This window comes from Onychostruthus taczanowskii, unplaced genomic scaffold (assembly GCF_017590055.1).
Source record: "Onychostruthus taczanowskii isolate IOZ18803 unplaced genomic scaffold, ASM1759005v1 scaffold9, whole genome shotgun sequence".
NCBI classification, from domain to species: Eukaryota; Metazoa; Chordata; class Aves; order Passeriformes; family Passeridae; genus Onychostruthus; species Onychostruthus taczanowskii.
In genome coordinates, this window is record NW_024506993.1 from 13856505 (window position 1) to 13871395 (window position 14891).

General features: G+C 42.4%; 1 protein-coding gene across 1 annotated transcript in view; it reads right to left on the reverse strand.

Annotated features, from left to right (window-relative positions):
• CACNA1D (calcium voltage-gated channel subunit alpha1 D) overlaps positions 1-13705 on the reverse strand; it is a 168224-nt gene extending 154519 nt beyond the window's left edge. Inside the window, exons 1-3 of the mRNA XM_041425606.1 lie at positions 13321-13705; positions 10909-11227; positions 8380-8485 (exon numbers count right to left, since the gene is read on the reverse strand). Coding sequence (XP_041281540.1) covers positions 8380-8485; positions 10909-11227; positions 13321-13357 — 462 coding nt within the window. The 5' untranslated portion in view covers positions 13358-13705. The remainder of the gene's footprint in view (positions 1-8379; positions 8486-10908; positions 11228-13320) is intronic.
• Positions 13706-14891: the final 1186 nt, after the last annotated feature.

Here is a 14891-nt window from a genome sequence, read left to right on the forward strand (position 1 = left end):
ATTTCTGAGAAATACCACACTGTTTGATCAAATGATTCTTCAAAAAACAAAAGGAACTCTAAAGCCCTTTTATTCATAAAAATAACCATTAAAAGAATCACAGAGTTGTAAGTGGCTAATTGGTTTTACTAAGTGAATCCTCTACAATCAGAAACAGCACTCAGCCTCAATCTCTTCTGAAGGAGGCAGTGGAGGGGCGGGGGGGAAACACAATGATATTCAATTTGCAATTCATTAAATGAAAATGTTATCACAAACGATTACACAATGACCAAAAAAAAAAAAATCACTTCCATCGTAATTAATATTCTCCCACTATCACTGTGCATTCATTTAACCTTTCTTTGTGACCCTATTCTTACAGACGGCCCTGCAAAATACAGGTTTTGGTGCATGACAGAAGGATAAACAAACCTGAGTTCTTGCAAAATGAATAGTAAACCAAATCACACATTCAATTAACCATGACCAAAAACAGTTTGTCATTAAAGCTCACCAGATTAGAAACTGCATTTCAGTTGATTTAACAGCTACATGAATCTTTTGAAATAATCAGGGAACCAGCTTTCTAAAAGCACACAGAATTATTCCAGTTCTGCTCAGATTAAGCAAGCCATCCTTGACCAGCATTGCAAAAACCGTGGATCCCAGCGCTGGTATTTCAAGACACAGCATTCACACACAAACCATAAAAACACACACAGTTCTCACAGCCTAAGGTACATCTGATCTGAACCTCTTTTTAAAAGAAAGTGAACACCCATACTCTGCATCACCTAGAGTTTTAAAACAGGGTTTACAGAAAAAAATCCAAGAAATATTTATGGCAATCTGCATTTGGTGTGGCATTAATACATGGCAACATGGAAAGCTTCCCAGTTCTATGGTGTTCAGTTTTTGAGTAAAACTTCCAGAAATAACTTTCAGGGTTTCCTTTAGCATAGCAGCTTTTGTCAAGGAACAAAACCATAACTAGTATTTTGTTAGGTTTACATAGTCAATATTGTGGTAAACAAATAATTCACATGCTTTACATAAAGTCAGTAAAATAGTTTTATCACCAGGATTTTTCATGGGTTTTTTCAGAGTATTTCAAATTCTACTTTTACTCTATTCAAACAGTGTTCATGTAAAGTACAAACTTCTCCCACTCACCTTAAATGCTCAATTTACATTTCAATTTCAGCTATTTTAATACTAAATCTACTTTTCCCACTGACCACTCAAATGATACAGTAACTGATATGATTGTTCTATGTTTTTAAATTAACAGGTTTACTTTTATTACAATCAGTCTGTACTTAAATATTTCACAGACATATCTTCATCAAGCAGGGAGTAAGGGAAAAAGAGTGGGGAATCACTGCCCTCCACATAAAGAAACACAAAAAAGCCAATTTTCTCTACCAGTGCAGCACTATTCTGTTTGGGAGACTGACTTTAGGCTATAATGAAAAAAGAACTCATTCTGGTGTATGCTCTCTCCCCAGGCAGCTTGCCAGCAGTGCACTACCAGCAAACCTCTTTAAGGAGAGACAAGCCCTTAGTAGGAATTCCCCACAGGAACAAGCTTGCAACTTTGAACATGGAAAAAACATTTCCTTTCAAATGGGAATGATTAAATACGTCTTTTTGTAAGACCTTCTGGTCTGGACAACCAAGAAACTCCCTCTTGCATATAAAAAAAAAAAAAAAAAGTTTTGTAATGTCATTACCTGACATCTGTAACACCAAACTGCAGATTTTCACATACCCTCATAATCCAAACAGGTATTTAGGATCCAGCTACTTCAGCATGGATTAAGTTGTACTGGGATACACAAAATAAACTAAAGAGGAAAAAGAACTTGACTGTGTTATTCCCACACCTCTACAAACCCAAATGACCTTTCTGCCAGTTGGAAATTTCCAGTCATCCCGGTCACAGCTTTCCCTTGGGAATGTCCCTCTTCCTACACCAGAGTGAAATACAATTTCTGTTTCATTCACAGCTAGAGATGGACTTGACACATGCAATTACATTCACCAGAGAAATTCAAGAGCCATGTCATATTACTGGGGTAGTGCAGCACAGACAGTGCACAGAACTTACTGCAGGATAAAGTGGGACTAAATCACTAACTCAGAATTTTCACCTGTTTTGCAGAGGTGTGCATTACAACACAAAGGAAAAAAATATCCTAAAGTCAATCTGCATTGAAAAATTAAAGTAATCCATAATAATTAGTTAATGCATATTACTGAAGTTTTGGGCTGACAGCAGTATTAAACAAAGAATTGAAATTGAAATAAGAAAACAGGGATGAGTACTGAATTACAATATTTTTTTTATAATCCCCTTGCAGAAATGTCATCTGTTGAGCAATTCTTGCAAATGTGTAAAGGTTACTGATGCACTCTCTTTCACCTAATTACCATAAAATAACTTGATTATTAATTTTCAGAGAGATAAGGCATGTTGTTCTTGTAGTTAAATAGTTATTTCATGGGTTTTTGAACAAGAAAATACATGTCAGGGTATCAATGTACATGAAAAATAGCAAAAAAACATTATCAGAACTATTCCTCAGAGCAATTGCATATAGACAAAAAAACTGACCCAAGTCTCCTAATTTTCATGTGTGAGGATTTTTTTTTTTTTTTTCAAAATTGAGCTAATGACTTTCTCACGGGCACCTCCTATTCATCCACAGACATGCAAATATCCACTGACTTAAATCAATGCACAATATAAAATTCCTATGGTATATCAGCTACATTTAGATCCTATACTTTTGACTCTTTTTCAGATAAAACCTAACAATATTTTCTCTTACAACAAATTAATCTGGTATCTTTAGTATGGGTAGCTTAAGTATACATAAGTCATTATCCGGTCTCTACCATGTTTTCCCAAGCAAAATGAAGTATTTTCAGTAGAGTCCAAATTATCTTGCATCTTTCCTCAAAAGTTTACTTGGGTGATTTTTATGCCAGCTAACAGAGACATTAAGAGAGCACATTAGCTAAGAATCCAAAGATAGAAAAATATCAGAAACACAGTATCAAAAAGTTATTTAGATTGGAAGATTTTTCTAAGTGAGTGGAAAGAGAACCAGGCCTTAGAGACCCTTGAGCTGAAAAAGTAAACATGGCAAAGACAGTAGATAAACACAGAAATCCTTCTAAGATACAACATTGAAAACTTAGCAATTATACAAAAAATCTTCAGCGTTATTCACTAAATTAGGTTAAAAATTATGGAATTCTACAACAATATTTTCAAATAATCTCCTTGTAAAGGACAACTGGGTGCCAGGTAAAAACCAACAACCTTTTCAATGGATGGATTAATTAGTCATGTGGCCCCAGAACTGAATGAGTCATGGAGTTGCTAATGAGATAAGGACAGGAAGCTTGACACCTCCAAGTCAAGAGTTCAGCCGGTTCTTCTCAGAGTACTCTCCTGCTGTGCCCTAGTTTGAAGGCACAACACTGGCTTTCCTCCTGCTGAAGGGACTCAAAGAGCCACGTAAAGCTACTTACAGAGGAAATCTTGGCCTGAAAATAGGACACAAACCTTTCCTTTCTCTAGCAGTGTCCCCCACTACGGCTCTCCCAGCCCTTGGGATAAAGAAGAGGCATCCAGGGCCATCAGCACTGTCCTGCCCTGCAAGCACAGGCTAAGACAGCCTTCAGCACATGGCCTCACTCAGAGGCTTCCCCACGGACTGTGGCACTCAGACACGGCTGAAGAATCCTGTTATCGGGGTACAGAGACTTGTAATTAACATTAGGGGCCCTTTGTGCACTAGAGGCAAGTTCTTTACTCATGGGACTTTGCCAGTTTGCTGTCATTTACACAGCTGGGTCTCCCACCCCTGCCTCTGCTGTCAATCTCTTCTCAAGTAGAAGAGTGTCACCACACAAACTTGGGGGTCTAGTCACAAGAGATGCAGTGCAACCAAAAATTCAACTCAAACTTCAGGGGTGCCATTGTCAGCAACTCTGGATGGATGGGTGCCTTCTGACTGTTCATAATTACTTATTAAAAAGAAGGAAAGAAAAAGAATAACCAACAGTGTCGTGACCACGGCCAAAATCCAGACTTGTATTTTGCTGGTCTGCCTGCACACAATAAAGGAAAAAGTCCAGTGCAAGTTGGGCAATAAGAAAGGCAGCAGGAGGCAAAGCACGGAACAGAACATGGGACAGCAGGGTGACACCAGGAAGACAAATTGAGGTGGGAGAAGGAGATAGAGAAAAGCATGCTGCACAAGAGGACAAACAGAAGAGAAAACACAGAGGGAAGCCAGAGGGTAGAGGCAAAAGATAACAAGAAAGGAATGAGTGGGAAGTTAAAGACAAAAGACATGAAGGGAAATAAGATAGCACACATGAGGAATAAAGGAAAAGACAGAAATAAAACATATATACACAGTAAGCCCATTCTGCTAGAAACTGCTTCTTATCAAGCTCAGACAGGAAACACTTCCAAAAAGAAGAGCTCAATCAAGCATGGAAAGTTCAGATCACCTGAAACTTCTGAAGGCAGATGAAAGAAACTACTTTAAATTACGAAGCAGGACTTCATCCCAAAGTACATTGCCCCTGCTCTGCACTAACAGAAAACTTCCCAGTTCCATAATAGTTTCACCCATCTACTTGGAGAAGAATAGGGCCCACTTGTGTCAGTACATTCAGTGATTGGGGGCTCATTATTAATGAAGTAGAATTCAGGCTTAAGTGCATCACTCTGTACTGCAGTCCATGCAATACACACAGCCATGAGAGAACTACACCAGTTAAAAACAGAAAAGAGGATCCCTTCCTTCTGCCTCTCCTGGCACATATCAAAGACACATCAAGGTGTTTTAGACAAAGGATTACACAAAATTTCCCATAGAACACAGGGCTGTAACACTTGGCAAGTGGGCAAGCACAGCCCAATCTGAATCTGATTCTGACTTCTGCTTTGTTTGAATGCATTGTTTTGTATCACTCACTACTCACACCTCTAGCCTGACAGAGGATAAGCATGACCATGAATCCACTGAGCAAGGAGGTAACTGTAGTGCACCCTTGATCCCAGAGACAGGCAAAAAGGCCAAACACAAACCAGAACTTGTGCATTCAGAACACAAAAAGACATATTAAAAAAAAAAACTAATAATGAAAGGGACTCCTATTTCTACAACATCATTGCTTATTATTACCATCTGCTTAATTCAGTCACCAATATACTGAAAAAACCTTTTCTTTCTTCCCTAAATTATCATAAATATCAATATATTATAAATACATAGCATGCTGTTGGCTCTGTCACAAAAACATCAGCAATCACAACTTGCAAATCAAAGACAAGTGACCAACACAGAAACACACAGTGAAACCATCCTTGCATATCAGTTTTCTATAAATAGTCTACTGTTCCAAAAGGAAGGGTTTGGAACCCTCTCACAGACCTTTATCTTAAGATATTCAGGATTAAAGATAGATTCATTTCCAATAATAAATGATACCTAAGATACAGCCTATTTTTAAAAATTACATAAGTATGCATTTGATTTACTATTTCTCTTAAGACATATATACCTGTTTCTTACAATGTTTGTTATATATTTGGTTATAAAATTCATTTTGCCATTACTACTGCAGCATATAAGTGATTGTGTTGGTTAGGCACCACACATGGAAGCATTAATGGGAAAGGGAGAACATGGCTCACTCACAACCAGAGTTTGGGTGGTTGATACAGGGTCAGTGGTTCCCTGGCTCAGCCACAGGCAAAGACAGACTCAGAAACCCTCTCAGGTTTCTTTTACAAGTCATGGAAACTCCATCATACAGCCTCTGCCTTCTAACCTCCCACCACAGAGAGGAGTGACCACCTGCTCTGCACATACATCCTTGCACTGAGGTTGCCACTGCAAACTTTTTAAGTCATAAAGAATGAACACTTGGTCTGCTTAAATTCTCACATATTTACCTTCTCATGAGCCCAACCAAAAATGGACAAGTTTACATTCCTAGTTCCCATTTACCAGTGTTCCACTGGTTTTTCCTGAGGCTGATTACAAATTATATCTATTTCGTATCCATAGAAAAACCCCACTTGTATAAATAGTTCATTTTTCTGTTTACAAATTATTAAGAAAAGGAGCCAGTTCAGCTAGCTGATGGAAAGCAATTCATCTATTCAATTTAATGCAGCAACATTGAGAGAACCAAGCTAGATATAATATCCATATGCAAACTAAAATGTATGAAGATGAACTTGAATTAGAGCCAAAGTGGGGTCTCCTAGCAAGATCAGAGTGCAGGGCTCAGGTCTGCATGCAGGGAGCCAAAATCCTGCCAAACCTATAAGGTTCAATGATGATTAATATTTGGTCAGTTCACAAACCAGATGAAAGGTCTGAACAGTATTGACAGAATAATCCCTACTCCCACTGTAAGACAGTCCTCTCTCCAACACTTATTGACACTAACACCTCAAGCAGCAGGAAACACAGGATCCAGCAGGCTCCCAAGCAAGCCTGAAGATTTCTCACTCAGCTCTTCCACTATATTCCCTCATAGTGCACTTGAATCCACACTAACCAAGGTAAATTGTCAGTGAAACACCAGAGGAGAGACGTGGACCCAGACCACTGGGTAACATATTTCATGGTGGAGAACCCCAATCATAGGAAGAGCCAACGCTGCTCATTCCAGAACTATTCATTTTATTAGATTGAACACACAGGATGTGTCTGTGTGCTCCCTTATTGAGTTTAAATCTGTCCCAGCAGCTCAGAATACATAGCCAGTATAAATTCTGCCCTTTGAGCAAACTTAGTGGAATGACTCAACTTCAGGATAAACAGGATGCAAATTTAAATGACAATTTGAGATCATTTAACGGCCAATTAAACTTTATATACATATAATTGGAGGGGTTCAAGTGCCCTTCTACTTAAAATAGATAAGGTTTAAGAATCTCTTACTAAAAGACAAAAAAAAAAGACCCAAATTATTATTCTTTAGACTAGCCTGGCCACATCAAATAAAAAAATAAATCATCAGGGATGAAAATGTCCATTGTCTTTCTAAACACCAGCACATGGTAGAACTGAAATTGGGTCAGAAACACCAGACAGTAACCCAACAAAACTAATGCTAGAAACATTTTTCAAAATGATTAGCCTCTGACACAAGTAACTACTTTACCCTTTTCATGTAATGCTTTCTGAAATTAGTTATTAGCAGATCTCAGGGTGGACTGACAGCTATGAAGATTTGTGCCCTGAATTTCTCAGGGGAAAAAAAAAGAAAGTCTGTAGGTTGGCTGGATACACAGCTGCATAACCCTTTCTTTACACTGACCTGAATTATTCTGCCTTTCATCAGCAATGTTTATTGTCCATATTTACTTAATTGCAATTTTAAAAAAGTCATCTGCACAAAATTATTATTTTCAGAAAAATAAACATATACACACCACAAATTACACAAATATGTCCATAAAATAGAAGACCTCATATCAACTCTAATTTTCCAAGTAAATGAATACAAAATTATCTACTTCTTGGTACCCAATTCTTTATTTCATGAACATCCTTTCCCATCCAAAGTGTCACATGCAGATTATGACTGCACAGGACCATTCCACCATTTCAAGGAGTTTAATATAAACAACAAAAGCATTGCAATGTAATTCAATATTACCCTTGAGTGACAGCCTTTGTAAGTTTTAGAGAATTTTTAAAAATGAGTTTCCATTTTATCTTTTCAAGTACAACCATAGTATATTATTTTCAACCAAAGAAATACATCTCTACACACCACTTACTGCAATACCATCCCTTTTTTGAAAGATCATTTTGTTTTGAAAATTCACACTGATGTTCCTATCACTTTAAAATGTATTAATGCAAAATCTCCCACCATCCTCTCATTAAAAATTAAAATACCCAGTAAAATAAACAGCCAAATAACACCATTAAAAACTGCAAACAGAGTAGACAAGTACACTAGAAAAGGCAGTAAACCTTCAAGACTGAAACAAGTGTCAGAAACAGTAACAGCTAGTAAATATATGTAATCAATATAAGCAAGGGAAACAAATTAGAACTTTTTTGCCACACAGATACATGGACATACACAGCATATTAATGCACATTTCTTTCCAAAGAATTTTACTGATAAAAAACCTAATTTTGAACATATGACAAAGTAACACTTAATACTGGGGCAGGGGGTGGGGGGGAACACAAAGCAATTCCATATACCTTTTATATATCACTGTATACCAATTTTTTTTACTGAAATTACCTATATTTGGTGCAATCTCGAATACTAGCAGTTAATCATGTTAAAAGCACAGCAAACAAAAAATAAAAATTCAAGATTACTTACCAAATTATGATTAGTTGAATTAGAATCATCTTCTGGGAATGGGATGTAAATAGCTAAGGCCACACAATTGGCAAAAATAGACAGTAGTATAAATATGTCAAATGGTCTGGAAAATCTTGTTAAGGAACTCATGGCTTATGAGTATCTGCAAACTTTTAAGTCTAGTTCTCCATTCCAGCACCAACAATGGTAAAGCAAGTCTTTGCTTTAAGGCAATCTTTTGACTGATAACTCTGACAAACACTCCATCACCTTTAGTTATAGCACTATATATACCATATTATTTTCCATCACAATGATCCTTCAACGTCCTCTTCCTTTTGAAAAGACTGAAAACTATTACTCATGCTGTCACAGAGCACTTTACATTAAATTCCAAAGATGAATATAATTATCCACTCTTAAATCTACATGCAGGTCATCATAATGGGCAAGGAATACTCATGGAACTGTTCTGTCCTCAAATAAAGGTTTCATAAATATACACTTGTCCAAAGGAGGAAAACCACTGGAAATACAGCTCATAATAGGATATGAGAAAGATTCCCAGAAAACCACGACTGTTCTCTTACAGGAGAGCTAGAAATCTGTACAATTGACACAGGAAAGTTCTGTGGCACTCCATGTCTCTGGCAGTTGTCTTCTTGAATCCTGGCTTTGGCCAAGTCAAGTTTAGGTGAGTAGAAAAAAGTATATCATGGCTGGCTTGGCAGCCACACAGAGAGAGGCTACAGACTTCCACATGGACAACAGCCTGGACTGAAGCTCTGCTTTCTATATGAGGGCTGGAAAACAGCAGTGGGAACGTGGAGATACCTTCTGTCTTCCAGAAAAAAATTCTTCCTTTTCTTAAAATTCATGCATATGAAGCTCATTCTTCTGTTTGTCATTGATTTTCCTTTTCATGAGGTATTTTATTATTCTCAATGACCAGAAACATGGAGGTACTGAGATGAGCCTATCTGTAGGAGCTTGTATTGGCATCCTTTGATGCACAACTTCTGGATATGTTTCCATAAGAGTCCAATAAAAGACTGGGGTAAGAGTACTAAATATATTCAAAAGCATATTTTTGCTAGTTTAAAAAGTTCCCTGAGAAAAAATAGGGGGGGGGGGGGGGGAGGGGGGGGGGGGGGGGGGGAATGTCCTGCAAAGCCCATATGTCCTATAAGATGTGTTACACTTTGTTTGCTGGCCTAGTAAAACTTTGTCACCTTGAGGGCCACTTTTATGTCTACAAAGCAGATCAACATGAACAGCTGATACATTGTGTACAAAATAAAGTTACAGCAGCATTTTCCAGACTGGAGCGAGCAATTGATACCATCACAAGACTGACAATCTTGTTTTATGATGTGGTGCTGCTGGGACAAATTCTCGCTGAGTTATTCCACTCCAGATCCATAGTAATTTCATTTACCTGACCTTAGCCAAGGAGAGGCCAATTTACTGAAATTAGTTGGACTTCTACCAGTTTAAATGAAAGAAGAAGCCATTTCACTATCTTTAATTTGCAATTGAATTTTGTACAGAGATTTGAGAAACGCCAACCCCATAAATGAGTAACAGCTCTTATTGCCAGGTTGGCTGTTCTGTTTATAGTAACAAATTGAGTTTTACTTCAGTAATCTACTGTCTTGAACAGCTGTTTCCCATTACAGGGATGTTGCCATGGCTAATAGGCTAACATTTTTCTCCTTATACCTCAGCAAAACTATTTCCTATTTCAAAGCTTCTGTTGGTAATTAAATAATATAGCATACCAACATGCTATCTGTTCTGGCAGAGAAATGCACATACTTCCACACCATAACCACTGAACTGGAGGAAAAGACATTCTTCCCATCACACAGGTCATCATGAACACAAGGCAGCATCTCTGCTCTCCCATCTAGCTGTATGTGCTTCCAAATATTTTTGGTGGTAGACATAAGTTGTACAGGCTCAGAAGATTATTATATTTCAGACACTTGTGTGTACTTAGAACATTTCCTTGGCTTAAGTAAAAATCTTCCCTTCTTTTAGTACCGGGAAAACAACCTTTTAAAAAGATTTCTACATCTGACTCATTTGCCCTAATGGCAGTACCCCAAATTGCAATATGGAAGATATAGGCTTGACATCTTTGGCCATCTCCCTAACACTGGATGGCTAAATACATTCCCATCCATTCTTCCTTATTTGGAAAGGCAAAAAAATGCAATGCAGAGATTTGCTGGAATGTAATGTTAGCTTGAAAATGTTCCCCCAACTTCTCCCAGAAAAAAAAGGAACAGCTATGAGCTCTCCTCTGACTTTGAGCTGCCTACTTCAGTAAATGATATTCTGTGTCAATATGACACAAGAGACTATCTTTAACAGCAACTGAAGCCAAATTAACTCCCATTGACATTAATGACAGTTACCCACACATACAAGTGATGTAACATGTAAGTTGTGATGCTCTAAGAGATCCTGTAAAACAATCGCCTTTATATGATCAGAAAATGTAAGAAAATCATTCAAAAAGCAAACTGCAACAAAGGATACTTCCATTCTACTAAACTAATGCAGGCTCTTCGTATTGGATTGTTGAGGGATAAACAGAAAAGGGCACGGGGTGGCCGACTATTGGATGTATTACCCTGTTTTTTGCTCTTGGCATATTGCTGGCGTTTTCTTTGGGACAGAGATCCTACAGGCTGGGCTGTGGTGGTACTCATGTTTTGGGCAGCCTTTGCTTGTCTAGCAGCATCGATTGCAGCTTGCCAAGATAGAACAGTTTGCTTGGATGGTGCTGAACTGTTTGACTGAATAGCTGGTCCTTCACCAGGGAGAGGAATCCTGGTGCTACTTGCATAGTTCACCTCTGTGGGACAAAAGAAAAAAGTACTCTGTTATAATTGCTTTACACTAAAATGGTGTAATCTAAAAAGATTGTTCTACGAGCTCCTGGCAGTGTGATGCTTGCATTACACGCACAGATACATATGCATACACTTGTGCTGTGGTATATGAAATTGAACAGTAGGAAATATGCTCAGGAATCAGGTTTACAGCTTCAAGATTGATGTAAGTATTGAGACACAAACCCTTGTCATTTTGATTCTTCCACTTACAGTGTCTTTCTCTAACTGGATGGAAGCCCTCCTGTCCTCGTGTTTATTCACTAAACCATACCTACCCTTTAAGATCAAGTTTGCCGTAACACCTTCACATTTACTACTCTCTCAATTTATTTTGGTTAAAAGAATAGTCGTTCCAAATTCTTACACATTGTTCAATTAAGAATAAGCAGCAAGGTAGAGGGGGAAGATCTGTAAGCAAGTTAAATCTTGCCCTGCTTTGCATTCTCAAAGAAAAATGCGTGGATGCCTCCCACAAGCGAAGATCCAATACTGTCTGTGATAAACACGCTCACAAAGCTCGGCTGCCTTGTGCACAAGGAATCACAACCACGAACCCACTGTAAAAGGATAAGCTCCAGTTCTGCAAAAGGATGGTGTTTGGTTTTGCTTCTTCATGAGAATATAAAAAATAAACTGCACCTTCCAAATAATAATTGAGTGCTCTTTATGCAGATGACAGCAAAGAGGCAAAACACCACCTCCTCGCAAGGATCCTTCCTCGCGAGCTCTTTGACTAGCGCAACAGTCTACTCCTACATGCACCTGTAGGAAGGAGAGGCTCCTGAGTGCGATTCAAAACTTGATGCCTGGGTGGGGGAAAAAATGGAGGAACGGCACAATATACGTGCTGGGAATTCGGGCTGGCAAGAGAGATGACTGTGAAACGGATCTACCCAGGCAGGGCAGGAAAAATCGCTCCCCGTCAAGCAGCGGAGAGGCAGGGAAAGCACAGCCCCCCTGCTCCAGACGGGGGGCACAGACCACGGCAGCGCCGCGAACGCGCGTGGACGCGGCCGAGGCCGGCGGCGGCCCCCGCTCCGGGGGCGCGGGAGCCCTAAGATGGCTCCCCGGGATGGCGGCGGGGAGTGGGGGGGTCACGGCGGGGCCCCCACGGAGCTGCCGCGGGGAGCGGCACCGGCGCGGCGAGCGCTGGCCAGCGGCGGCGCATCAACAGCTGGGTGACGCGGGGGGCAGAGCCGCCGCGGGGGCAAAGGTGGCACATCTGCCTCCAACATTTTCCCAAAGCATCCCTGCTTCCCCTCCCGCCCCCCCTTTTTTTTTTTTTTTTTTTTTTTTTTTCTCCCCCAGATATAAATGCAATGGCACAGCCATCTCCCCCGCCTTCCGCCTGCCCTTCGGGATGCCATGAAACGTGGCTCGGCGCAAATAAACCACCCACCTACTCATCTATCTATATAGCCATCGTCTTTTTAAATGGATGCTTGAAAGGGAAACAAAGCCCGGGTGACTGCGTTCCTCGGGGGCAACACAAACTTGCTGCTGATTGAGGAGGGAGGAATCATTTATAAACAACAGCGGGGGCTGTGGCAGCGCCGGAGCCCGTCGGCGGAGCGGATTAGCGGCGCGGAGCCCCGCGTCTCGCCCCCGTGCGCTCCGCCGGGCAGGGGCCGAGCGCATCTCGCCCGCCGCCCTGCCCTCGGCCCGGAGCGGGGCAGCCCCCGGGAGCCGCAACTCCGGGCAGGTTCAGCCCCAGTTACACTTGGATGAGGCAAACGCAGCCCCAGCCGTGTCACCCCGCAGCTGATGTTAATGGCCCCAGGACAAGGGACAGACGCGCATAAACGCACTCGCACGTTGGTCACACGCCGAGGGCAGCACCTTGTCCCGCCTTCGCCTCATCCCCTGCCCTCCGCGGTCCCTCCTCGAACACAGCCGCTCGTTCCTTTCCCATCCCAAACCGACCCCATCCTCAACCCCTTCCCTAATCCCCCCCAATCCCCGACTCCCAAATCCCTCATAAATCCTCCCCCGCCCCCACCCTCCCCTCAGCCCCAAGCACGCCGCTGCCCTTGGTGGGCGCCCCGGCTCTTACCTTCAGGGTGCTGCTCGGGCTGCGGCTGCTGGTGCATTTTTCTCACTTTCTCCAGCGTGTGAGAGGAAAATGAAAAAACAAAAAAGGGCAGAGACGCCCCCCAACCCCACCCCGAGCCAGGTGCGCGCTGCCCCTGCGCTACCCGCTACCCGACCCCCATGGTAGTGACTAGAGACGTGCGAGGGGCTGCTGCTGCTCCTCCTCCTGCCGCTGCTGCTTCGCCGCTGCCAAATCCCTCAGAGTTTGGGCCAACATGACACTCACATCCGGGTGACACGGGATCTCTCCATCCCTAGCAACCCGGCTGCTGCTGCCGCCGCCGCCGGCTCCTCGGTCCCCTCCTGCCGCTGCTGCCTGCTCCCCGGTCCCCCTCCTCCCGCCGCCGCCTGCTCCGCCTCGGCCCCCTCCTCCCGCCGCCGCCGCCCGCTCGCTCGCAGTCCCCCTCCTCCCGCCGCCGCGGGCTTTAACTCCCTCGCTGCTGCCGCCGCCGTCACCGACACCTGCTGCTGCGGCCGGGCGGGGGCGCGGGGCCGCTCCGCTCGCCCGGAGCTCCGGCACCGCCAACAGACCCGCGCCCGCCGCCGCCTTAACCCCGTCACCGCCGCGCCTGCCCCGGCCCGAGCCCCCGTCCTTCCGCAGCCGCCTGCCCAGGGCCGGGACAGCGACAACGCCCGGGGCACCGACCTCGGCGGCAGCGGCTCTAGCGTCCTCCTCTCCCGCGCTCCGGGCACCGTGTCCCCGCTCCTGGCGGCTCAAAGCTCCCCGCCCGCTCCGTCCCTGCCCGCACCCTCTGCCCTCACCTCCAGGAAAACTCCCGAGTTATCCCAACGCCGAGCTCTCCGCTGACCTGTTGAAATGCCGTCATTCTGACTTCAAGCTAACATAGGATCTTCAAAGTTTAGCCAAATAAATAAATTGACTTGGGGGAAAATATCATTTTAGGTTACCTTCCATTGTAGAGCCCTCGAACATTCATTTAGGTTTTGTCTCATTGGTGGTGAAGCTGCCCCAGAAGCGCCGTGCCTGGAGGGACCGTGAGCTGCTACCACAAAGGAGCAAACTCGGGACAGCCACCTTTCCTTACAGCAAGGCAGCGCTTCAATCACCACAAAAAGTGATTAATGAAGTCCGGTAGGAACTATAGACATAAATTCCAATTTGAAACAGAACTGATGCTTCAAAATTATAGTTTGTTTTCTCTGCAATGAACGTTTCCACATATTTTTAAGGAGTATTTCAAGCCACAGTCAAACTCGGTGGGCGTGAACCTTTATCTTTGACAAAAAGTGTTAAGAAAAGTTTTCCATTAAACTATTTCTACTAGACCTTTCCTCTGCCACTTTCGTACTCATGTGCCTACACATTCTTTTATCCATTCTTCATCCACAACTATCTCCATCTAATTAATAATAAATAACATCTACAGACAGTAATTAGAAGAAGAGCAATAAAACCTTAATCCTGCTGATATTCTCCAGGGATTCAGTGAAGAATGCCCAGCCAGCAGCTTTATAAGAAGCTCTCCTTTAGGTAAAGCCTATCCTCTTTGGCTTTACCTTTGTTAATTAAAG